This window comes from Dasypus novemcinctus, chromosome 3, assembly GCF_030445035.2.
Source record: "Dasypus novemcinctus isolate mDasNov1 chromosome 3, mDasNov1.1.hap2, whole genome shotgun sequence".
Taxonomy (NCBI): domain Eukaryota; kingdom Metazoa; phylum Chordata; class Mammalia; order Cingulata; family Dasypodidae; genus Dasypus; species Dasypus novemcinctus.
The window spans coordinates 172,477,373-172,500,705 of record NC_080675.1 but is presented as its reverse complement, the minus strand read 5'-3'; the positions used below and the strand labels follow the sequence as shown (position 1 = coordinate 172,500,705).

Here is a 23,333-nt window from a genome sequence, read left to right as displayed (position 1 = left end):
ACAGAATCACCATGCATCCTATACTCTGGTTTGTTGGACTTACCCCACTCAGCTAACATGGAGGTGAAGAAGGTCAACCACCACAACAGGGAGCCAAGAGTGCCTACAACTAAAAGCAGGAGGATTGCATCCAGCATCCATGTGGAATCTAAGTCCCCTCTTGATATAGATGTGGAGTGGACACAACCATTCCAAGGTCCACAGGATGGAGGAATAGAGTATGGATTAGAGGTGGTCTTACTGATATTCACGAACTATTGTGATTAGTAATGGAAGAAAATGTGGCATTGGTGTGGAGAAAGTGGCCATGGTGGCTGCTGGGGGTAGGGAATGGGGGGAAGAGATGAGATGTGGGGGCTTTTTCAGGACTTGGAGTTGTCCTGGGTGATGCTGCAGGGACAGTTACCAGACACTGTATGTCCTCCCATGGCCCACTGGGTGGAATGTGGGAGAGTGTGGGCTATGGTGTGGACCACTGACCATGAGTTGCAGGGGCGCTCAGAGATGTATTCACCAAATGCAATGAATGTCTCATGATGACGGAGAATGTTGTTATGGGGGAAGGAGTGGGGTGAGGGGGGTGAGGGGTATTTTGGGACCTCATATTTTTTTAATGTAATATTAAAAAAATAAAGACAAAAAAAAAAAATCACCATGCAGACACCCTGAGATGGTGACATAGTCAATTTTAGAATTAGTCTCTGAATTCTCTGGAAATTGGCTTCCATTTCAGCAGCATGAATAAGAAGACCCTGAGTAGCATTTCCTAAGCCAAGTGAGCATTCAGTGGGAGGAGCAAAATCGGATCTGTTGACTGGGATCCTCATTTTCTCTCTCCATCTCACATAGAGAATCAAGGGTAAGACAAACCACTTTTCTGGGATAGATTCCCTAGGGTTTCCATACTTGATACTTTAAAGACATTTCTCCTACATTCAGGAACATTTAGAGTCACTCTCCCATGTGGGTTCTCCAACGTGCACTAAAATGTGAACTGTTGTTGAATCACCTCTCACATTCACTACATTTATAGTTTTTCTCCTCTGTGCATTTTCTAGTGTATAATAAGACTTGAATTCTGATTGAAGCTTTTCCCACGTTCTCCACATTTATAGGGTCTTTCTCTGTGTGAATTTGCCAGTGGGTAATGAGGTTCAAGTGGTCACTGAAACTTTTCCCACATTCCAGACATTCACAGGGTTTCTCTCCTGCGTAGATCCTCTGGTGGCCGGTGAGGGGGGAACTCTTACTGACCTTTTCCCCACACTCAGGGCACTGACAGGGTTTCTTGCCAGTGTGCATTTGGCAGTGCCCATTGAAGTGTGAGCTTTTGGTGAAACTTTTCCCACCCTCACACTACGGGGTTTCTCTAGTGTGGGTTCTCTGGGGCATAATGAGGCTTGAGCTCGGGTTGAAGCCTCTCAGCACGCTCCACATTCATAGGGCTTTTCTCATGTGGACTCTCTGCTGTGAAGTGAGGTTAGAATGACCACTGAGGGAAGTGGATGTGGCTCAAGCGATTGGGCTTCCATCTACCATATGAGAGGACCTGGGTTCGATCCCCAGGGCCTCCTGGTAAAGGTGCACACTCACGGTGAGTGACACAAGATGACGACTCCACAAAAGAGAGACAAGGGAGAATTAAGGTGAGATGCAACAGAAACCAGGAACTGAGGTGGCGCAAATGACAGGGAATCTCTTTCACATCAGAGGTCCCCAGGATCAAATCCTGGTGAAGCCTGGAGGAGAAAATGAGAAGACAAAAAAAAAAAACACAAAAAAACAGACACAGATGATCACACAGGGAATGGACACAGACAGCAAAACAGCGCGGTGGTGAAAGGGGGATAAAAAAAGAAAAAAAAAAAAGATCGTTGAAGTCTTTTCCACATTCAGGGCATTTGAAGGGCTTCTTCCCAGTATGGATTTTCTCATGACAAATCAGATGTGAGCTGCGGCCAAAGCTTTTTCTACACTGGCCACATTTATAAGGCTTCTTTTTTCCAATGTGGGTTCATAGATGAACCCTTGTTGAAACTGTTTCCACATTCAGAGCACATATAAGATTTTCCCTTATGTAGGTTCCCTGAGGACCTATGAATTTATCCAAGTCTGTGTCTGGGGGCAAAAATGATTCTTGTCCATCTTCTAGGGATGATGACCATTGCTTTTCTGCCCCATGTTCATTTTCCCAGTCTCTTCTCTAATTAAGTCCTTGTTTCAAGATCTAAAAGAATGAAATGAAATTGTAAATGTAACCTATTTTCTGAAATCAGAAGCATGGAAAGAATGTGAAAGTAGTCCTCTGGATGGTTCAAAGCAAATTCTTGATTGAATTTTAAGTAGACAGAACATAGTCAACTTTCCATTAACTAGGAACAAATAAACTGGAATATGGCTGAAACCTAAGACCAACAGAGTTCCAGGACTCTCCCACTTCCACAGCTTCTAAACAAGATGGTCATATGGAAAAAGGCTGGGGAAAAGGAGGGAGACTAGGTCCAAGCCCTTTTCTTCTAACTGAAGGAGCTCCCCACTCCTCAGAAACTCTACCCCGAGGCCTGGCTCCTCTTCTCCCACCCATCTATGGACCAGCAATCAGTACTCTAAAGCCACTCTCTTGATACTTCCTTTCAGGTGGAAAGACATTCTTTAGAATAATTCTTCTAGCCTTTCTCCATCCCCTTACTTACTCCTCTGGTGCTACAGTGGGAGAAATGACTTCTCTAAGTAATGAGGATCTGGGCATACGTGGCTCAGAAGATCAGCAGTTTGTATATATGTTACTAGAATAAAAAATTTTTTTAAAAACAAAGGACTGTATAACACAGTGAATCCTATTGTAAACAATGGGCCATTGTTAACGGTACAGTTATAAAAATGTTCATCATCAATTGTAGCATATATACCACACTACTGAAAGGTGTTAATAACAGAGTAGTATATGGAACTTTCTATTATATGCGTGGAAAAAAAAAAAAAAAGAGATCAACATTGAAGACTGTCCCTGCAGGCTGAAGCCTGTGGCCATCTAGTGCCACCTGTGGGGGGACTGGTAAACTCCCCAATGCTGGCTTCTCAGACCTAAATTACATCCCCAACAACTCCATCAGTCCCCAAGCTGGCATTCTGATTTCCAAATATCTCACTCTCATGTCTAGTTGGTAGAGAATCTGAATAGGGGAAGACGAGTATTATTTATTGGATGCTCTAAAATTCCAACAAAATTGACTGAGCCTCACCAGGGAGGGGAGCTCATCCCAGCTCCCTCCTGTATCTTTTTTTTTTTTTAAGATTTTATTTCTCCCCACCTCCTTGTTGTTTTTCACTTGCTGTGTCTGTTCATCTTCCTAGTTTCTTTAGGAGGCTTTGGAAGCTAAGTTGAACCTGGGACCTCTGATGTGGGAGGGAGGTGTCAATTGCTTGAGCCACCTCCGCTCCCTGCTTTGTTGTGTCTCTCATTCTGCTTTTCCTCTTTTTTTTTTTTTTTTAAAGATTTATTTATTTATTTAATTTCCCCCCTCCCCTGATTGTCTGTTCTTGGTGTCTATTTGTTGCGTCTTGTTTCTTTGTCCGCTTCTGTTTCTTTGTCCGCTTCTGTTGTCGTCAGCGGCACGGGAAGTGTGGGCGGCTCCATTCCTGGGCAGGCTGCACTTTCTTTTCACGCTGGGCGGCTTTCCTCAGGGGTGTACTCCTTGCGCGTGGGGCTCCCCCACGCGGGGGACACCCTTGCGTGGCACGGCACTCCTTGCGCGCATCAGCACTGTGCATAGCCAGCTCCACAAGGGTCAAGGAGGCCCGGGGTTTGAACCGCGGACCTCCCATATGGTAGACGGACGCCCTAACCACTGGGCTAAAGTCCGTTTCCCCTGCTTTTCCTCTTGTTGCATCAGCTTGCCATGCCTGCCCATCACACCAGCTTGCTATCTTCTTTGGGAGGCACTTCCGACTAGCCTTCCAGCCCAGCCTCTGCCAGCATCTCCCTGTCCTGTTCCCGGCAGCCCCTCGGCAGTTATTCACGCTCCCACCATGGTCCCTCTGGCCAAGCAGACCCCCTGCCACCTCTGGAATGGGGTGGCAGCCCGTGGGCACATCAGGGCGTCCATCTTGTCCCAGAAGGTGCAGGCGCCTAGCGTATCAGTGTTCCTGGCCTTGTGGTAGTTGTCTGGAGGTTTCTGAACCTGTAGCAATTCTGCTCCAATGTTCACAAGAAGCCTCGCTCTCACAGCCTCTCAGCCACAATCCAGTACACCTCGTGGTTCTGATGGCAGGTGTGGAGTTTTCCATGGATCCAAGACTCACTGTGAATTCCCAGAAAAATCTTGGTTTCCTCGTAGCACCAGTGCACTCCTGCCACTGTCTCATCCCCCAAGCCCTGCCATTCCAGCTCATCCCAGGTCTTGGCTTTTCTCAGGATTGGTACCTGGCCAGGCTTGCCTCTCACCCCATCTACTGGGGCGTCCCTTATACTCTCCTTCCCTCTGGGGTATTGAGGATCTGGGCTCTGAGGTTTTTCTTCTTGCTCCATGTTTCACTGGAAAATCTGTTTGCAAGGAGACAAAGACAAGACATAATGCTTCAGTGAATCTAATTCCAGTCATTTTGTATGCCAGGGAGAGGAGATATTATTAGTTTTTTAAAAAACATGTAAGGAAATTCTTGGGAAGATTCAATGAAAATAATATTAAGGTCTATGAGGGAATAGTAAGAAAAAACTTCAGGCCCAAATCTATGACCATGAAACACAATTCAGGGACTTTGGACTTCACTGACCATCTCCTTAAGATGAGCTTTCAATCTAATATTCTTTCTGTGCTCAAGAAACTCACTCTTGGTGACAATGACTATGGGATGGCATTTTTTTTTAAGTTTTTTTTATCTCTCCCTACCCCCTCACTGTTTGCACTTGTTGTGTCTGTTCACCTTCTTTGTTTCTTTAGGAGAAACCAGGAACCAAACCTGGGACCTCTGAAGTGGGAGGGAGGCACCTAATCGCTTAAGCCACCTCCATTCCCTGCTTTGTTGTGTCTCTCATTATGTTTCTCCTCTTGTGTCTCTTGTTGCATCTTCTTGTCGTGCCAGCTCGCCATCCTCCTCATCCTCTTTAGGAGGCACCAGGAACCTCCACTTCCCACTTTGTTATCTCTCATTGTGTTCTTCTTCCTGTCTCATTGCATCATCTTGCTTGCTGTACCTGCCTATCACACCAGCTCGTGGTCTTCTCTAGGAAGCACTGGGAACCAAACCATGGACCTCCCACGTGGTAGGTGGGAACCCAATCGCTTGAGCCACGTCCACTTCCTGGTATTGGATTTCTATATCTCTTTTCAAGCAAGATTGAAGGGAAGTATGGATTTTAAAAATTCAACCCAAAAATGGGAAGCAGCTATGGCTCAATCAGTTGGGCTCCCGTCTACCACATGGGAGGTCCTGGATTCACATCCCAGGGCCTCCTTGTGAAGGCAGGCTTGCCCGCTGGCACCACAGAATGCTGCCCGGCCTGCCAGCACCACGGAGAGCCGACTAAGCAAGGAGACACAAGAGAAAGGGAGACAAAGCAATAAAACACAGAAGAGCATGTAGCAAATGGACAGAGAGCAGACAACAATAAACACAGAAGAACGCACAGCAAATGGACACAGAGAGGAGACAGAGAGAAAAAAAAAAAAAAAAAATCAACCCAAAAAGGCCTGGAGTAGAAACTACTACAGTAACCCCAAAGCCAAATCTGACTGTGAAGGAAAAAGGCAGTCTTACCTAGTGAGGCTCCCACTTGCAGAATTCTCCAGAGTTATTTCCAAATGAGTCCTAAGTCCAGAGCCTTGCTGCCTCTGTGCCTCCTAGGAAACGTACACAGCCACATCCCCAAATGCCACTGACTCCTGAAGAGACATGACATCCCTACTCAAAAGCCTGCCTTGGGCAAAATACTTCTATACTGACTGAATCAGAGCACAGGTAACAAAACAGATTTAGAAGAAACCAGAGTGGATTTTTAAATGCAATAAGGGCAGGGGGTAGACAGGGGGAGAGAAAGAAGAGGGAGGAAAAAAGCTAACCTTTACTAGACAACTAATCATGTGCCATGCTCTGTGCTGGAAGCTCTTCAGCCTTGCCCAGAGTTACACGAGTATGTGGTGGAGCTGGGGGGGCTGGACTCAGGCCTGTCTTGCTCTGAGGCTTTTGTTTTTTTCCCACAATATTGCATGCGATACGAGCAAGAACTAGATATGGAAAGAAGGAACTGCTAACTTTGAGGCAAACAAGCAAACTAGTACAATCTTGACAATCCCAGGGTCAAGGAAAAGAATGATTTTAATGCAATCCCTCAGGATCTCAGCTGTGATATGACCTTTCACAAGGAGATCTGGGAAACATTTTGCAGCTGATGAAATTGTGGAGCCTAATGTATAGTTACTGTGCATCCCTGCTGAGTAAAATTCCCTTGGAATTTCTGATAGGTGCGAGAGTTGGTTGTAGAGGGTGCCACTCGAGTAGTAAAATGTGACCTGAATAAGAAAAAAGTGTGGCTCACCTGAGCTGCTCATGGTCTCCTGGTCACCTCTGCTGTCCTCCCCTGGAAGACCCAGGGCCCAAGGGTCAGGCAGGGCTGGAGGGGAGAGAAAAGAGCTATTAGAATACACTGGTTCTCAGGACTTCCTGGGGGCTACACCGACAGTTCAGAAACAGAAAGTAGTCTTCCTTCTCTTAGTGTTAACTTCTTCCTATCAAAGGAAGGTTGATGAAAACCCGAAATGACACATTTCAATGAGGAAAGTTCCAGATTTTGTCCTCCTACATCCATCTAGGTTATTGATTATAAGGGTTTTATGGTTTTGTTTTTCAGTTTTGGTAACATACTTGAATTGTCTGAATTGGTTGGGGGACATACTTGCCTGTTTTGAGAATTACTGTGCTTTAGTTTAACCCTATCTTGTGCCTTTTTCACTAACCAGATCTAAAATCTATGAGAAGTGGATGTGACTCAACAGATAGAGCGTCTGCCTTCCATACAGGAGGTCCAAGGGTTCAAAACCCAGGGCCTCCTGGCTCGTGTGGTGAACTGGCCCACACGCAGTGTTGCTGAGTGCAAGGAGTGTTGGCCCACACAGGGATGCCCCATGTAAGGGTGCCCCCCCATACAAAGAGAGCCACCCCGCATGAAACCACAGCCTGCCCAGGAGTGGTGCCACACACACACAGAGGTGACGCAGCAAGATGACGCAAGAAAAAGAGACAAAGATCCCCAGTGCCGCCTGATGAGAATACAAGTGGACACAGAGAGCAGACAACGGGGGGGGGGCGGGGTTAAATAAATCTTTAAAAAAAAAATTTTTTTAATTAAAAAGTAAAATCTATACCCACCCCTAACCTACTGGGACTGAGTATCCCTCACGTGCATAGAGAGGTGCTCCAGGCTCCCACGTGTTGTGTTATAAAACACACCAGAGTCCTTCCACCCTTTGGAGCTGCTGACTTAGGACCTCACAGATGCATGCCGTCAGCCTCAGTCCCAAGGTGAACAGAGCTGCCACGTCTTTCAAGTGAACGGAGCTGTGCCCTCCACTGCTCTTCTTGCACTCAGAGCCAACCTGACACTTCCACACCCTACCCTCAGAAGGGTCCCTCTTTCTTCCTTACACTATTGTTTCTTTTTTTTTCAAAGATTTTATTTATTTCTCTCCCCTTCCCCCCCTCCCCCAGTTGTCTGTTCTGTGCTCATTTGCTACGTGAATTCTCTTTTGTCTGCTTCTGTTGTTGTCAGCGGCATGGGAATCTGTGTCTCTTTTTGTTGCATCATCTTGTTGTGTCAGCTCTCCGTGTGTGCCGTGCCATTCCTGGGCAGGCTGCACTTTCTTCCGCGCTGGGCAGCTCTCCTTATGGGGCACGCTCCTTGCGCATGGGGCTCCCCTATGCGGGGACATCCCTGCATGGCAGGGCACTCCTTGTGCGCATCAGGACTGTGTATGGGCCAGTTCCACACAGGTCAAGGAGGCCTGGGGTCTGAACCGTGGACCTCCCATGTGGTAGGCGGACGCCCTATCCATTGGGCCAAGTCCACTTCCCTACACTCTTGTTTCTTACCACTCCTGTGGAAGAATCAGACTTCAACTTTGGAGCTGCGTTTGAATGCTTCTTCTCGTTCTGGCTGCAAGTTCTTGACCTTTCCCGGAACAGATACAAAGATTCTGTCTGTGCTTGCTTTGGATGGGTATTTAGGGAACCCAGGGTGATCCGCAGGGTTCCTTCTCCGAGAGTATCCCCTGTCCCCATTCAGGACTGGAAGTGGTAAGGATGCTATAAGAATTAAAACTTAAACACCTCAAAACACAAAAGCAGATGGGGCAGTCAGTCTTATGTAAACCCCTGCAGCAGCAGTAAGGGGTGGGGATGTGAGGAAGACGCCAGAGGTCAGACCTGGAACCCAGGCCCACCACAACCTGCCCACCCAGCTCTCATGAGGCCGCTCCTGTCTGCCCTACCAATCCCGAGGCAAAACTGAGAGTCCAGACCAATGAGTTAGTTATTTTGAAATAGGAACCAAAAGCTCATTAATGTCAAAAAGACAAGGAAGCCCTTTGCTTCAGGTCACTGCTGCAGAATGAGAGCTCTCCAAGAGACCTTCAGTCATATGTGCTCCTCCTTGATCAGAGTGGTGCTCAAGCCATTTCAAGTAATTCTTCTTTTTAATGTCAGCGACCAGCACTCTCCAGCCAATGTGCACCCTCTAAGAGTCAGCTACCTGGACCAGGGAAGAAGTAAATTTCCATTTAACACAAACAGCGAAGTGCTACACATTACCCGTGCTGCTGGTGACCTGAGTGGCTCTCTCCTCAACTTCATATCTCCCCTGCAGCCCGTCTTCCAGGTTCTTCCTGCAAGTCTTCCACCAGGGCCACTGCCTCCTCTCCACTCTGTGGATGCTGCTGTCTCACCCAGATCTGGATCTCCTGGGGAAGAACAGTCAGGAACTGTCCTAGGACTAGCAGTTCCAGGATCTGCTCTTTCACACACTGGTCAGCCCCTGACAACAGAGCTTCTGGGGCTGGAGGATGCTTCTTGGGGTCCTGATGCCTCAAGGTAATGGAAATGCAAAAAGCACTGGCAGGAGATCTCTGGTCTAAAGTCATTCCCTTGAAGGGAGAATTCCTGTTCCCAATGGGATCCCCCTTCTAGCTTCATTTAAAAAAAAAAAAAAAGATTTATTTATTTATTTAATTCCCCTCCCCTCCCCCAGTTGTCTGTTTTCTGTGTCTTTTTGCTGCGTCTTGTTTCTTTGTCCACTTCTGTTGTCAGCGGCACGGGAAGTGTGGGTGGCGCCATTCCTCAGCAGGCTGCACTTTCTTTCACACTGGGCGGCTCTCCTTACGGGTGCACTCCTTGCGCGTGGGGCTCCCCTTCGCGGGGGACACCCCTGTGTGGCACAGCACTCCTTGCGCGCATCAGCACTGCACATGGGCCAGCTCCACACGGGTCAAGGAGGCCCGGGGTTTGAACCGCGGGCCTCCCATGTGGTAGACAGACACCCTAACCACTGGGCCAAAGTCCGTTTCCCCACTTCTAGCTTCATGATTGCAAGCTCCTCTTGTACTTGAGGAGTCTAGATTTGTTGGTCCACAGCTACAGCCACTGTTCAACTCAGAGAAAACCTCATGGCTGGGCTCTGAAACTGAAATCTCTTCCTTTAATGCACTGGGAAGCCACCTTTAGCTACCAGTCACTAAGTGAAACTTCTAAAAATTCTAGAACCACAGATACACATTAGGAAGGCACTCTAGTGAAACTCACAAGTGTGAGCCCGGCAGGTTTGAAGGGAAGAACTTGTTCCGCCCTCTCGGAGGTGCGGGTGCCTGTGGAGTCTGGCCCTCTGTCACTGGAGCAGTAGCTCCAGAAGTCGGATGGAATTGAGTGCTAGGACTCTGGTTGGGAAGTAGGGGAGTTTGAGGCTTTGTTTGCACAGAAGTTGATAAAAGCCAGTGAAAATTCCAGTTATCTATTTTGAAAAATGAGGGAGACGTAGATTATGGGGAAAATAAACACCTCACCCTACCAAGCCACTGGTCTCCAAAACTGTAGGGTGCTGCAAAGTGAATGCCCAGTAGAGGACAGTGCACTAAGTAGCAGCAGCACCTTGGAAAGGAGTGTGGCTCTCAGCTTCAGAGGTTCAACAGCTCCAAACGCAAAGCTTCCCATGCCAGCAGCTGGGTTCTCACCCTCGGGCACCCGGTGCAGGAGACTTCACCCTCAGCACCAGAACTTTCTCCTCAACAGGAAGATTTACCCTGGTTAAGGTTACAAGCTTTAAGAGCAAGGATTATAGAAAGAGGAAGTGGATTTGGCTCAACTGATAGAGCATCTGCCCACCACATAGGAGCCCCACGCGCGGAGTGCGCCCCGTAAGGAGAGCCGCCCAGCGCAAAAGAAAGCGCAGCCTGCCCAGGAATGGCGCCGCACACACGGAGAGCTGACGCAGCAAGATGACCCAACAAAGAGAGACAGTTTCCCGGGTGCTGCTGACAAGAATACAACTAGACACAGAAGAACACACAGCAAATGGACACAGAGAGCAGACAAGTGGGGGGGGGGCCGGGATAATAAATCTTAAAAAAAATAATAATAGAAACAAACTAGCAGGTTGTAAGAGCTGGAAAGAAAGGTGAGTTACTCTGGCCTCTCTCCCTCTCAAAGGTGAGTCGCCCAAGGTCAACAAAGCTGGTCTGGGCAGGAAAACCGACAGGGGCCCACCCCTTGGAATGTACAGTGACTGGCCCGCAGAGCGTGACTTACACAGGAAGGCTACTCTACTCCGCGGGCGACCTTCTCTGGAAGCTTTGTAAGGTAAACGCGGGCCCCGGGGACCAAGGCGCCTCGGCGGCTACAAAGCCAGGGTAGCCCCCGTCGGTCCGATGGGCGGCGACAGAAATCGCGGCCGCCAGCGCGACGGCCGCACCTCACCCCCGGTCCACTCGAGGGGCCTCTGGGTCGCGGCGCCTGAACCTGAGGCAGCCGGACCCCGGGCTCCACCCGCAGAGGTCATGGGGCTACTGGCGACCCAGCCCCGCGCCACATTCTTGGGGACCCCTCTACGTCCCCACGTGATCCTGGAAGCCGGAGGCCAGGACCCCAAATCCCGAGACTCTGAGGAACATTGAACACCGGAAGCGGAAACGCGGGCTATAGAAGCTCGCGGTAGTCGCCGGAACTACACTTCCCATAGGCCTCCGCGAGCGCCCCAAGACTGACAACAGCGCCAACCAATAAAAAGTGGCTTTGTCTTGGGCGCGCTTGGTTCAGACGAGTCAGTGATGACAGGCGGGCTTCTGCTACACTCTGGGTTTGGCGGCTCGAAGCGAGACCTGGAGTTGACCAGGTAGGAGAGGAGGTAGGCTCCCCTCCGCGGGGCGGGGAGGTGGAGGTCTGGCTTCCTACGCGGCGCCGGGGGCTCTAACGAGAAGACGCTTTGCAGAGGTGTTTATCCCCATCATACAGGTGAATAAACCGAGGCGGTTTGGGCCCGAGGTGTCGGTTTTGTGGAGCTGGGACTCCAGGTTTTCTGCCACCTAAGAGGCTACTTTTCTGGCTTGATTGTTCACCACTGCAGTGGCCGCGCGCGGGACACGCGCGTCATGACCTGCGCGCACAGCCTGGGTGATTATAGATGGACACACTGACGCCCATTCATTCAACTTAAGTTGTGGAGCACTTACTGTGGGCCTACCACTCTTGACAAGTGCAGTCCAGTGGGAGCGTGTCGCTTTTTAAAAATACTGCGATGAACCACCTGAATAACTCCAAGGCAGTGTGAGAAGTGCTAAATAAAAGTGTACTCTAAGTAAATGACTGGAAAGAGCCCAGAAGGGAAGAAGGTGCAGTCTCAAGGAGGGAAAGGGGGGAAAGAAACTACAGCTTATGGAGCACCTAGTTTACAGTTTATCTGGTTTGTTGTGGTTTTTTACAAGATTATCCCCCCCCTCCCCCGTGTCCATTCACTGTGTTCTTCTGTGTCCGCCTGTATTGCTGTCAGCAGCAAACGGAATCTGTCTCGTTTTTTGTGTCAGCTCTCCATGTGCGTAGCACCACTCCTAGGCAGGGTGCACTTTTTTCGCACGGGGCGGCTCACCTTATGGGGTGCATGGCTTGTGCATGGGGCTCCCCTACGCAGGGGACACCCCTCTGCGTGGCAGGGCACTCCTTGTGCACATCAGCACGGCATGTGGGCCAGCTCCACACGGGTCAAGGAGGCCCTGGGTTTGAACCTTGGACCTCCCGTGTGGTAGGCACATGCCCTATCCGTTTGCCCAAATCCGCTTCCCTATCTGGTTTGGTTTTAACAACAAACCCTGCATAGTAGGTCTCACTGTCCTTATTTAACAGATGAAAGGTCCGTCTTTCAGTAGGTGGGTGAACTGTCCTTCCACCTCACAGGAGGGCAGCCTGTGGTGGGTAGAGGGGAGGACAGGATGGCAGGAGGGGATCTCCAGAAAGTCCTAAGTCCAGCCAAGAAGCTGGGCCATGGAGATTCCTCCTACTCAGATCTTGGGAACTATGAGGTCAGAGATGTGGAAACTCAGGCTGGTGCTCGTTCCCGGAGGCCCAGAAGTTCCAGAGTTGCCTCAACTTGGGGGCACAAACCAGCTCAGGAGAGGGCTCTGGGCTTCCACCCTCCAGTTACCAGAGCAACCCTGCTTTCTACTGTTGTGTTTAAAGTTTCACTTGAAGGGGTTCCATTGCTCAAACAAACAAAAAACACTAAACCAAGTCCATGTCCCATTCTTCAAATTGAGGGAATTTTGGAATTTTCACTGGAAGCAAAATTAAGCATGGAAAGGGTAGCCCCAAATACAACTCATACCACACTTACCCTTGTCCCCACATCCAGGGCTTCAAGGGAGGAGACCCGCATGCATCACCTGTGAGCCAGGCTCCCCAGAGACTGGGACCAGGGGACCCCCCACGCTTTGGCTCCCTAGGTGAGATGCTTTCCCAGTTGAAGCATCTTGGTCCCTCAGAGGATGACTGGGTCTCAGATACAACCCAGACAGGGTGATTGGTGAAAGCAGGCTCCATCTAGGTTGTCAATATTGACATGGAAAACAGGATTTCACTGTTCACAGCCATACAGAGAGAGGCATATACCTCTTCCCAGCAGCCTTCCAGAATGGGAAGGGCAAGTACTGTCATTAATTTTGCAGATAAGGAAAATGGTAAGGGTCTAGAACCAGGACTGTCCGGGTCTGCCTGGCTCTCAATACTCCATTACACCACCAACTTCAAGACAGGGTCAGGAGGAAGGCGAGGCCCTGGCTGGCAGGGCTGAGGGGGGCCTCTGCGGTGCTGCTACTTATACAAGTATGTTCCGTTTGTAAAAATTCAGTGAGCTGTACACTTCTGTGCACTTACCTGTATGTCTATTATAGTTCAATAAAAAGTTTAAAACAAGGGGACCCGTCTCAGGACACAGTTATAAGGATACACAAGGATTAAAAGAATAAGATGAAGTCTGCAACTTCACTGCTTGTCCATTTTAAAAGGGGAAATTTTAGGTTGCCATAAGTTACTGGAATAAAAATTTAAAAAACAACACTGCACGATACAAGCAGTGAACTCTAATATAAACTATGTACTATAGGTAGTAGTATAATTATAATAAAATTGTGTCATCAACTGTAACAAAGGTAGCACACTAATGCAAAGTGTTAATAATAGGGAAAATTGTGGGGGGGGTATACGGGAACTCTATTTTCTGCATGATTTTTCTGTAGACCCACAATTTTTCTAATTAAAAAAAATTTAAACAGTATGCATAGAGAAAAGTATACAAATCAGAAGTATATGGGGAAGCAGAACTGATAAGAGCATCTGCCTACCACATGGGAGGTCCAATGTTCAAACCCAGGGCCTCCTGACTCGTGTGGTGAGCTGGCCTATGCGCAGTGCTGATGCGCACAAGTAGTGCCATGCCATGCAGGGGTGTCCCTCACAGAGGGAGCCCCACACGCAAGGAGTGCGCCCCTTGAGAGCCACCCCGCGTGAAAAAAAGCGCAGCCTGCCCAGGAGTAGCGCAGCACACATGGAATGCTGATGCAGCAAGATGAGGCAACAGAGACAGTGGTGCCACTGATAAGAATGCAAGCAGACACAGAAGAGCACACAGCAAATGGACAGAGAGACAACGGGGGGGGGGGGGGCGGAAGGGAAGGGGAGAGAAATTTTTAAAAAAGTATATGGCCTGATGGGTTTTCACAGTAAAGGCATCCATGCAGCCAACACCTAAACTATTCTGCCCTAAGAATTCCCCTTTTTTCTATCACATCCATACCTTCCCAAAAGCTAACCAACTATGGTTTTCCAAAATCATAAATTTTGAATTGTTTTAAAGTACCAATTAAAAATGGAATAATACAGAAAAAATAGATTATATATTACAAACTTAGCTACAATAAAAAAGATGGATGGCTTTTCACACGCTTTCATTTGGATACTGGTTTTTATAAACCTCTTCAACATGGTTTTCATTCACCAACATCAAGAAATTGTAACTTAGGTGGGTAAGTACTGAGAGGGCACTGAAGTCGAAGCTAAATTACATTTATCCCAAAAGACAGTGTAGGAAACCTAATCCATTTTCCAGGGCAGAATTTTGAGTTCCTGCCACTTTTTGCGTTTATCTTTAATAAATTATATAATCTGCACATGAACTAAAAATCAACATTTTTCTTTCTGTTATGTGATCTAGGAGGAAAGAGGGAGGGAGGGAGGGAGGGAAGAACATCATTTTAACAGATAACCATTCCGTTTCTTGCGACTACAAAGAACCAATTGGCAAAGATTTACAAAGTTCCTATCACATGCCAAGCACTGAGCTGGATGCTGAGAATAGTGTTTGGAATCTCAATATGGACGTACTATTTGGTAGTTCAACATTAAAAAAAAAAATTGGAGGAAAGATCAAGTAAGGGAAGACAGATGCCTAACAAGTAATTGCAGTGAGGGTCAAGGAACTCACATAGGAGAGGGCAGGGGCTCAGCAGGGGCTCAGCAAGCAGGTCACGTCTGGGACAAGTGCTGGGCAGGCCTCGTGACAAGCTGAGTGGGAGCACACCAGGCCCAGAGGCCCTGCCAAAAGGAGCAGTGGCCCATTTGGGGAACATCAGGGTTACTGCCTGGGGCAGAAGCATGGGGGCCTGGGCACAACAGGAAATGAAAATGACCCACTTCCAGAAGCTCCATCAGGGAATGCCTCACCTGCCCTTTTTGTAGGCGACAGGGAGCCCCAGAATGTTTATGCTGGGCAGTGACAGGCTCAGAAAATGCTTGCTCTGGGTGCTACATGGAGGTAGGACCAGCAGGGGACAGGGCCAGAGTGTACAGGGACTATTCAGTTACCAGGTCTGAACTATGCCAGGACAGAGGGAGATGCTAAGTAGGTTAGTGGTTGGGAGGCAGAATTTGAAGGATTTGGTTTCTCAACAGCTGAGGGATGCGAGGGAGGAGTCTCAGGTGACAAGCAGGTGTATGGGTGGGGAGAGGCTGGGTGAGTGGCAGAGTTACAAAGTAGGAAACAGGCAGGCAGAGATGCTGGGGTCAGGACATGCTGAGTTTGAAGCTCAAGGAATGACCTCAAGTGTAGGAGCAGAAAGAAGTCAGGACAGAGGGCAAGACAGGAATTCAAGAGGAAATGGCTGATGGAGCACAGTCTTGGCCCTAGAGAAGTATAGGCTAAGTAAGCTATAGGTGGTGAGATTACTAGTAAACAAAGTTCATCTCTCGTCTGAGCCTAGAGAGGCAGTGAGGTGAGGGGAGTTCATACCTGACAGGCTAGAGGTTCGTGGGAGGGCAAGCTGAGCTTGGAAGGTGGCTTGAGCCTGAGTAGACTGGCCAAAGGGTACAAGGCCATTGTAGGGACTGGGCAGGGGAAGTGACCACGGCCAGGCTGCAGTAGAATTGCTTTTTACTCTCCAAGGTCCTGTACCTCAGCCTGGAGAAGGCAGGGGTGGGGCAGACTGGGGAGGGGAGGTATGGGTTTACTAACAGTTAAGGTCAGGTTTTTAACACAGTTGAAAGACTCAACAGAAAAATGGGACTCTACTTTATTAGGCAATATTGAGCATCCTCCCCCAACACCTAAGGCTTTCTGAGCACAGCCCCCTGTGTGGGAGGCGGTGGTTTCATGTTTCCCAGAAGCACTGGATCTGTTCACTTCACTCGTAACCAACCCCTTCACCCACCCGCTATTGTTCCAGTGTCCTGTGTCAAGGCTCATGGACCCCAAGCACCTGCCCTGGCAGCATCTCAAGAACAAGGGTGACACCTGTAGGACAAACTCCTGACTCTCTCCAGGAAACACATGTGTCCTCAAAATCAGCACTTCTCTAAAAATATTGTTCTTAGCACACTATCAGCTACCTGACAGAATTCTAGAACTGCATATATAAAATATAAGAGGAGGGAAATAACAAGTGCATAGAACAAGTATAAATTATTATGGGGCTACGTCTCTGGGTGGGTAGACACAAACCTCCCTACAAGGGCAGGGCCGTTTAACCCTTGATGAGACAGAAACTACCACCCACCAGGGGAGGCAGCTGGGAGTTCCCAACCACACTTCACACTCAAAAAAAAGAAACCCCACAAGAACAAGCGCGCTCCCCCTAGCGGCCAACGAACACAGGACGGTAAGCAGAGACCAGCAAACGGGGACAGCTCCATTTTCACCTTTCTTGGCAGGCCTGTCAACTTTCATCTAGGGAAAGGACACTGGCCCCAGGCCATATTCCCTCTTGTTTCTGTGCTCCTGACACTTTCTGGAAATAGAAAAGGGCTTTTCCTTCATGTGGATGATTCAGAATTTGGGAAGCCCCCCCACCCTGACCTGAAATCAAAGCCCAGGACACTAACCCTGAAGAGCTGGTTGTGACATGGATGGGGGTGGGGGTGCCCGCACTGCCGGGGGTGAAAGCACCTCAGCCCCGCCAAGCAGTGGCAGAACGAGAACCACGGGAAGAGATTTTCGGTGTTTCTCTGAGGACTCGGCCCATGTTGTAGGGCCGTGGGCCACGCTGCCTTCCATTCCCCATGGGGAAGCATTTCCCCCCTTCCCCCCCCAGCGTTTTACCAAAGAGGAAATGGGGGCACAGAGGGATCAGGAGAGAGGGGGCCAATTTTCCCAACCTTTCACTCCTAGGCCCTGTTCTTTAATCTTCATGGTGGTTTGACTTCCACTGCTACGAGGATAGCATCCTAGAAATGATGAGGGGGGGATAAGATTCTGGCAAAAATCACCAAAAAGCATTCAGAAAGAATGGATCTTTTAAAGAATCATCACTGTTTGGGAGTACGTCATTTCCCTCTCCTGGGCCAGTCCCCTCACTCTCCCTCTTTGCCCCTTCAATAAAGTTTCTCTTTCATGTGAGTTCTCTGATGTGTAATAAAATTGGAGCTATTGCTGAAGCCTTTGCCACATTCAGGGCATTTGTAAGGCTTCTCCCCCGTGTGGATTCGCTGATGTATGATGAGAACTGAATTCCAGCTAAAGCCTTTCCCACATTCTGGACACCTGTAGGGCTTGTCTCCCAAGTGGGCTCTCTGGTGCATGACCAGAATGGAGCCCCGGCTGAAGCTTTTGCCGCACATGAGGCATTTGTAGGGCTTTTCGCCCGTGTGCGTCCTCTGGTGCACCACCAGCTGGGACCGCTGGCTGAAGCACTTGCCACACTCGCTGCATTTGTAAGGTTTCTCTCCCGTGTGGATCCTCTGGTGCTTGATGAGGTTGGAGCTCCAGCTGAAGCTCTCCCCACACGTCAAGCACTCGTAGGGCTTCTCCCCCGTGTGCATGCCCTGGTGTGCGATCAGGCTGGAGCTCTGGCTGAAGCTCTTGCCGCACTCCCCACATTTATACGGCTTCTCCACCATGTGGGTTCTCCGGTGCGTGGCCAGGTTGGAGCTGCGACTGAAGCTTTTCCCACACTCACTGCACTGATAGGGTTTTTCTCCCGTGTGAGTTCTCCGGTGGGTAATGAGAGCAGAGCTCTGACTGAACCTCTGGCCACAGTCAGTGCATTTGTATGGTTTCTCTCCCGTGTGGATTCTCTGGTGTCTAATTAGGTTGGAGTTGTAACTAAAGCTCTCGCCACATTCTTTACATTCGTAGGGTTTTTCTCCGGTGTGGATTCCCTGATGCGTATTAAGGCTGGACCGGTTACCGAAGCTCTTCCCACACTCGGGACACGAGTATGGTTTCTCCCCCGTGTGGGTTCGCTGGTGAGCAATGAGATTGGGGCTCCTGCTGAAACTCTTGCCACACTCGGCACACTGAAAGGGTTTCTCTCCTGTGTGGATCCTCTGGTGGGTTATGAGGTTTGCGCTTCTACTAAAGCTTTTCCCACAATCCCTGCATTTGTAAGGTTTCTCCCCAGTGTGAGTGGTTTGGTGTCTACTGAAGTTTGAACCGTCACTAAAGCTCTTTCCGCATTCATCACATTTGTAGTACTTCTCTCCTGTGTGGGTCCGCTCGTGCGTGACTAGGTGGGATTTCCGGCTGAAGGTTTTGCCACACTGGGGACATTCGTAGGGCTTCTCCCCCAGGTAGGTGCCCTGAAGGCCTATGAGCTGTCCAGCTTCCCTGCCCTGGGACAGCGGCTCCCCGGGGTGCCCTGGGGCATCCTCCTGCGCCTCCCTGGAGCCACAGTCTCTCTCCAAGTCACTTTCCCAATCAGATTGCTGAATGCCTTCCCCTTCAGGCAGTTCTGAGAACATCTCATGTGACTCGACTTCCTCAAATATGTCTTGATTAGAGTTCTCTCCATTTTCACTCTGGACCTCAAAGTCTGAAACAATGAAGAAAAACACAATTTATACTCAATTCCCATATATGATGAGAAAAGGAAACCAAAGGGGACTTTTTAAAAATTAAACTTCTAGTGAAAATAAAGAAACCAGGGAATCCTTAAAATGTCTGACAACCAGGTTTATTTCCGTCTAGCTGGTTATCTGGTTGATAGGTCTCATACCTTTGTGGTAACCACCCAGAATTCTAAATCTTAATAATTTACGTTACATGCTGCTACCTGGTTCTCCACTGGTAACTGCGGTCAGGTGGGAATCTGAAAATCCTACTGAAAGGCAAACAGGATACACAGTGACCTCCAACACAGGCATGGTGCTTGACGCATAGTAGGTACCCTTGATTAAAATTGGGGAATGAATCAATGAGATCTTTATTGGTACTTCACAAATTCCCCTAAAGCTGAGTCTCTTTACAAAAGGGGCTTAATAATCACTTGCATTAAAATGTATCTAGTATTTACAGTCTCATTCCTTGGCATTTAAGACCCAGACAAGATGACTGGGCCCCTGCAGCAAAGACTTGGGTGTCTATATAGATGATGGAAGCAGTTAGGAAGGCTGTTAGAAGAACCTGCAAGTTTGTCTACGGCAGGAGCATTGCTTGGTGACATAAAATATCTATTTCCAGGAACTTTTCAAACTCTCATCAATTATTTGGGTGAAAGAAATCATTAGGGAGCATGGCTGGAAGAATGTGCAGTCCCTTCCCTAGACTAGAGACTCTACAATCTATGCCAAGGTCTACATCAGCACAGCAGAGAGCTGCGAAGCTGGGTCGCCCTGTTCTGGACCCTGGTTTAATGGCCCTTGTCAACACTGAAGCACGGCTGTCAGAAACAAGTGTCATTAGAAATTAACAGCTGCCAGGAGCAGTAATGCTGCCAGGAAGTTGCTGATGACCTGTTCACACCACACAATGTTCTCTTTATGAACCCGAGCAGGAAATTTCCCTCTGACCACAAAAGAGCTGCTTATAAGCAACCGATTTGTGTTTGTCTCACGCTCCTGTTTGTGGCTCCCTCTTTGCTTTGCCTGCATGGTAGCTCGCAGCAAAAAGCTCAGAGCACAATACTTGGCAGCATATTATTTTGTGTACTTTTATTTATTTTTTTCCTTCCATTTTTTTAAACTATATTTCCTTGTGCTATAGTTCTGTAAGGTCTCTGAAATCCTTTTTTAGGAATATGCAGAGTGTACAGAATTAAAACAATGCTTTTATGGATGAAGATGGCAGCTGATTATTTCTAAGACCTAAATGAGACCTCCTGAGAAAGCAGTTCTAGCCGAAGCAGGGAAGATAAACTAGGAAAATAATTATTCAAAGTCCTAATGACATTTCATTATTAAAGCTAATAAACTATTTAATATTAGATGCTCCATCCCGTGGTTATTAGTTTCCACACGTTATTGTAAATTTCCGAACATGGGCATGATAAAATTTGACACACCTTTCAGGGCAGGACCTAGGACTGCATTATCCTTTAGTCAATGAACAAGTTATCTACACTTGCAAACAGACATATGGTTCTATTTTGTGTTCCCACTAACAGATATGCTGCTGGTGAATGTGTGAACCAGGGCTCCAGGAGATGAATGGAGGCACGAGGGGCACAAGGCATCCTCCTGATCAGCCAGAGCCAGAAGCTCTTCCTCAACCTCCTGCAAGACAGTTTTCTGCAAGTTCTAGCACAGAACTCTGCTACCCTATCTTTTCAAAAAGGACCTTCTGACCAAGACCCTGATTTATTTTCAGCAAGTTAATGTGACCCAACAAATTTTTCGAAGACTTTAAAAGTCCTGTGAACAGAGACATTAGTTGGTGTCAGTCACTGGCAATGCATATATCCATTCAGAGTGTATTATTTTAACTGTTTCTACCCATTTAATTTTAGCTAATAAATAATCTGCTTTCAAATCAGAAGAACTGGTATGTTCTGCTTTGAGATCAGAAGCAAGCAAACAATAACCCAAACATCATTTTTGGTGAAATTAAGAGAAAGAAAGCATTTGCAGACACTAAAGACACCAAAACACACGTTGGACCTTCCTAAAGCAGCACAGACGAAGCAGAAGCTGTAAGGGAGGAAGTGAAGAGAACAGTATGAAAAGTAGGGGGGCGGGGAGCAGTAGAAGTGGAGCTCAGAAAGCTCAAGCAGAAAATCACTTCCTGAAGGCAAGGGACTCACCCTCTAGTCAACAGTGCATTTGGGAACTGGGGAAAGCAGGGCTGGCTTCTTTGGTTCACAGAAGCAAAGGAGATGAGGCTACCTCCAGAATCACACAGATGCACAACATATACAGGAAGCAGTCTGTTTCTGTAAAGCAGAGAAGGAGGGAGCCTTGGACTCAAACAATCTAAGAATTATAACTGAAAAAAGTGACCATTTTTAAAAAGTTAAATGATGCAACCACCTCTATGAAGGAAGACCACAAAGCAGAACTTGGAGAAGAGATGGTGAGACAAGAAGAAAAAATGAAATGTGAGCTGAAAGAACTCAGGAAAGAGGAAAAAAAAAAATCCAGAGCAATGAAGACAAAGTAGAAAGAAGCACAAAGAAAAACAGACACCTTGGGAAACACAGTAAAGGATAAGGAAGATTGAAATGAGAAAAGCAATAAAATGAAATGGAAACAAAGAGCTAGAAGATTTAAAGGGAATGATAGAAACAGAAGTTAGGCAGTTAAAGAATCAGTAAGCTTAACCTTGGAGTCCTCTAGGAAAAAAACTAAAACAATAGAACAAATAACTTAAAGATATAATCTATAAAGATATAAGAACCATTGAAAAGTCTACTGTGGGCCAAGGAAAAATAACCCAGAATGCTTAGTTCATGAACAAGGCAAAAAAGATTACAGTAGAGAGTGATCACCTACAGTAACAACCCATGCCTGCAGATGATAGAATACTTACAAGATAGCCAAGACAACAAAACTTATGTCAAAGATTTTATCTTCAACAAAACCATCCTTCAAGTACAAAGTCTATAGACTTTTAGTATCCTAACCACAGTAGTTTTGAGCATGCCAAGTTCATGGAATACTGTTTCTATGAGCCCTTCTTGAGGGAACTACTAGGAGATGAACTTCAGTCAACCAAGCAATAAAGGGACACTAGAGCAAAAAGATTATAAATAGACACTGAACAACTTTAACTTTAAAACAAAGAATAAAACTACTGTGGTTAGGATACTAAAAAAAAGAAAAGAAACGTTACATGGCACGTAACGTGACACCCTAACAAAAACTGGGGTGAAGGAAAGAAGGGGATATAGATATATTCACTGACTTCCTTATCTGTGATACCTGGGAGTCAAGGGATATAATTTAAAATTGGCAAATCGTGTGACTGACTATAAGAAATAAGGTTTGCTATTCCAAGATATCAGGATGAAGATATTTAAATATAGGGAAGTGGTCTGAGAAAGCAGGCTGTGACCAGTCAGAAGGCCGAGATGTCCAATGGAAATCAAGCCATGAGTCAGCCATTAAAGAGATAGAAAGGGTTGTGTTTTCTTACTATTGATCTCCCCCATATCTATAAAGAGAATTGAAACAAGGGCTTTGGACTATGCTACGTGGTTTGAAAGTTGATAAACCTCACATAATATGCACAGTCTTATTCATTTGCTCATCAAATATTTACTAAGCATCCATGTCAGGAGAGCCCCTGCCCTCCAGGAGCTGACATTCTAACAGGGAGAGAAGATAATTTCTGATAGTGCCAGTACTGTGAAAGAAATAAAAAAAGGGTGAACAAAGGTGAAAGACTGGACTGCATCTTCCGACTCTGTGGTCAAGGAGGGCCCCTCTGAGAAAGTGACATCTGGCCCAGGTGGGAATGCAGTTCTAACTGACCTTAATAGTTATCTATATAAATACTGAGCCTTTTGGGAAAACGGACTTTGGCCCAGTGGTTAGGGCGTCCGTCTACCACATGGGAGGCCCGCGGTTCAAGCCCCGGGCCTCCTTGACCCGTGTGGAGCTGGCCATGCGCAGCGCTGATGCGCGCAAGGAGTGCCGTGCCACACAAGGGTGTCCCCCGCGTGGGGGAGCCCCACGCGCAAGGAGTGCGCCCGTGAGGAGAGCCGCCCAGTGTGAAAAGAAAGTGCAGCCTGCCCAGGAATGGCGCCACCCACACTTCCCGTGCCGCTGACGACAACAGAAGCGGACAAAGAAACAAGACGCAGCAAATAGACACCAAGAACAGACAACCAGGGGAGGGGGGGAAATTAAATAAATAAATAAAATCTAAAAAAAATAAAATAAAATAAAAATAAATAAATACTGAGCCTTTTATTCATTCATGTGCTTCATTATAAACACAATTAACAAGCTTGCTCTTCTTGGATTAAACACTTAATTGTCCACTTATAAGTAAAGCCATATATATTTGTCTGTGACTAAATTCAGGTTCTGGAAGACATAAGCAGATTGTGAAAAGTTTATCCCAGGGAAGCAGATGTGGCTCAAGCAGTTGGGCACCTGCC

At 47.5% G+C, this 23,333-nt stretch overlaps 1 protein-coding gene and 2 long non-coding RNA genes across 4 annotated transcripts in view; 1 reads left to right on the top strand and 2 right to left on the bottom strand.

Annotated features, from left to right (window-relative positions):
• Window positions 1–2,309: 2,309 nt before the first annotated feature.
• On the bottom strand, window positions 2,310–10,913 carry LOC101433454 (uncharacterized). 2 transcript variants are annotated; one of them, XR_009185226.2, is made up of 5 exons: window positions 10,789–10,913; window positions 8,803–8,951; window positions 6,536–6,610; window positions 5,758–5,882; window positions 2,310–4,543 (listed from the first exon to the last, which is right to left on the bottom strand). It is a non-coding gene; the product is annotated as an uncharacterized lncRNA (long non-coding RNA). The 2 variants fall into 2 exon arrangements; XR_011648487.1 differs by lacking the exon at window positions 5,758–5,882.
• A 399-nt stretch (window positions 10,914–11,312) lies between these two features.
• LOC139438732 (uncharacterized) lies at window positions 11,313–23,088 on the top strand. The gene is made up of 3 exons (XR_011648488.1): window positions 11,313–11,371; window positions 18,152–18,261; window positions 20,397–23,088. It is a non-coding gene; the product is annotated as an uncharacterized lncRNA (long non-coding RNA).
• Window positions 16,076–23,333, bottom strand: part of ZSCAN2 (zinc finger and SCAN domain containing 2) — a 23,412-nt gene continuing 16,154 nt past the window's right edge. Inside the window, exon 3 of the mRNA XM_004479613.4 lies at window positions 16,076–18,827. Coding sequence (XP_004479670.1) covers window positions 17,389–18,827 — 1,439 coding nt within the window. The 3' untranslated portion in view covers window positions 16,076–17,388. The remainder of the gene's footprint in view (window positions 18,828–23,333) is intronic.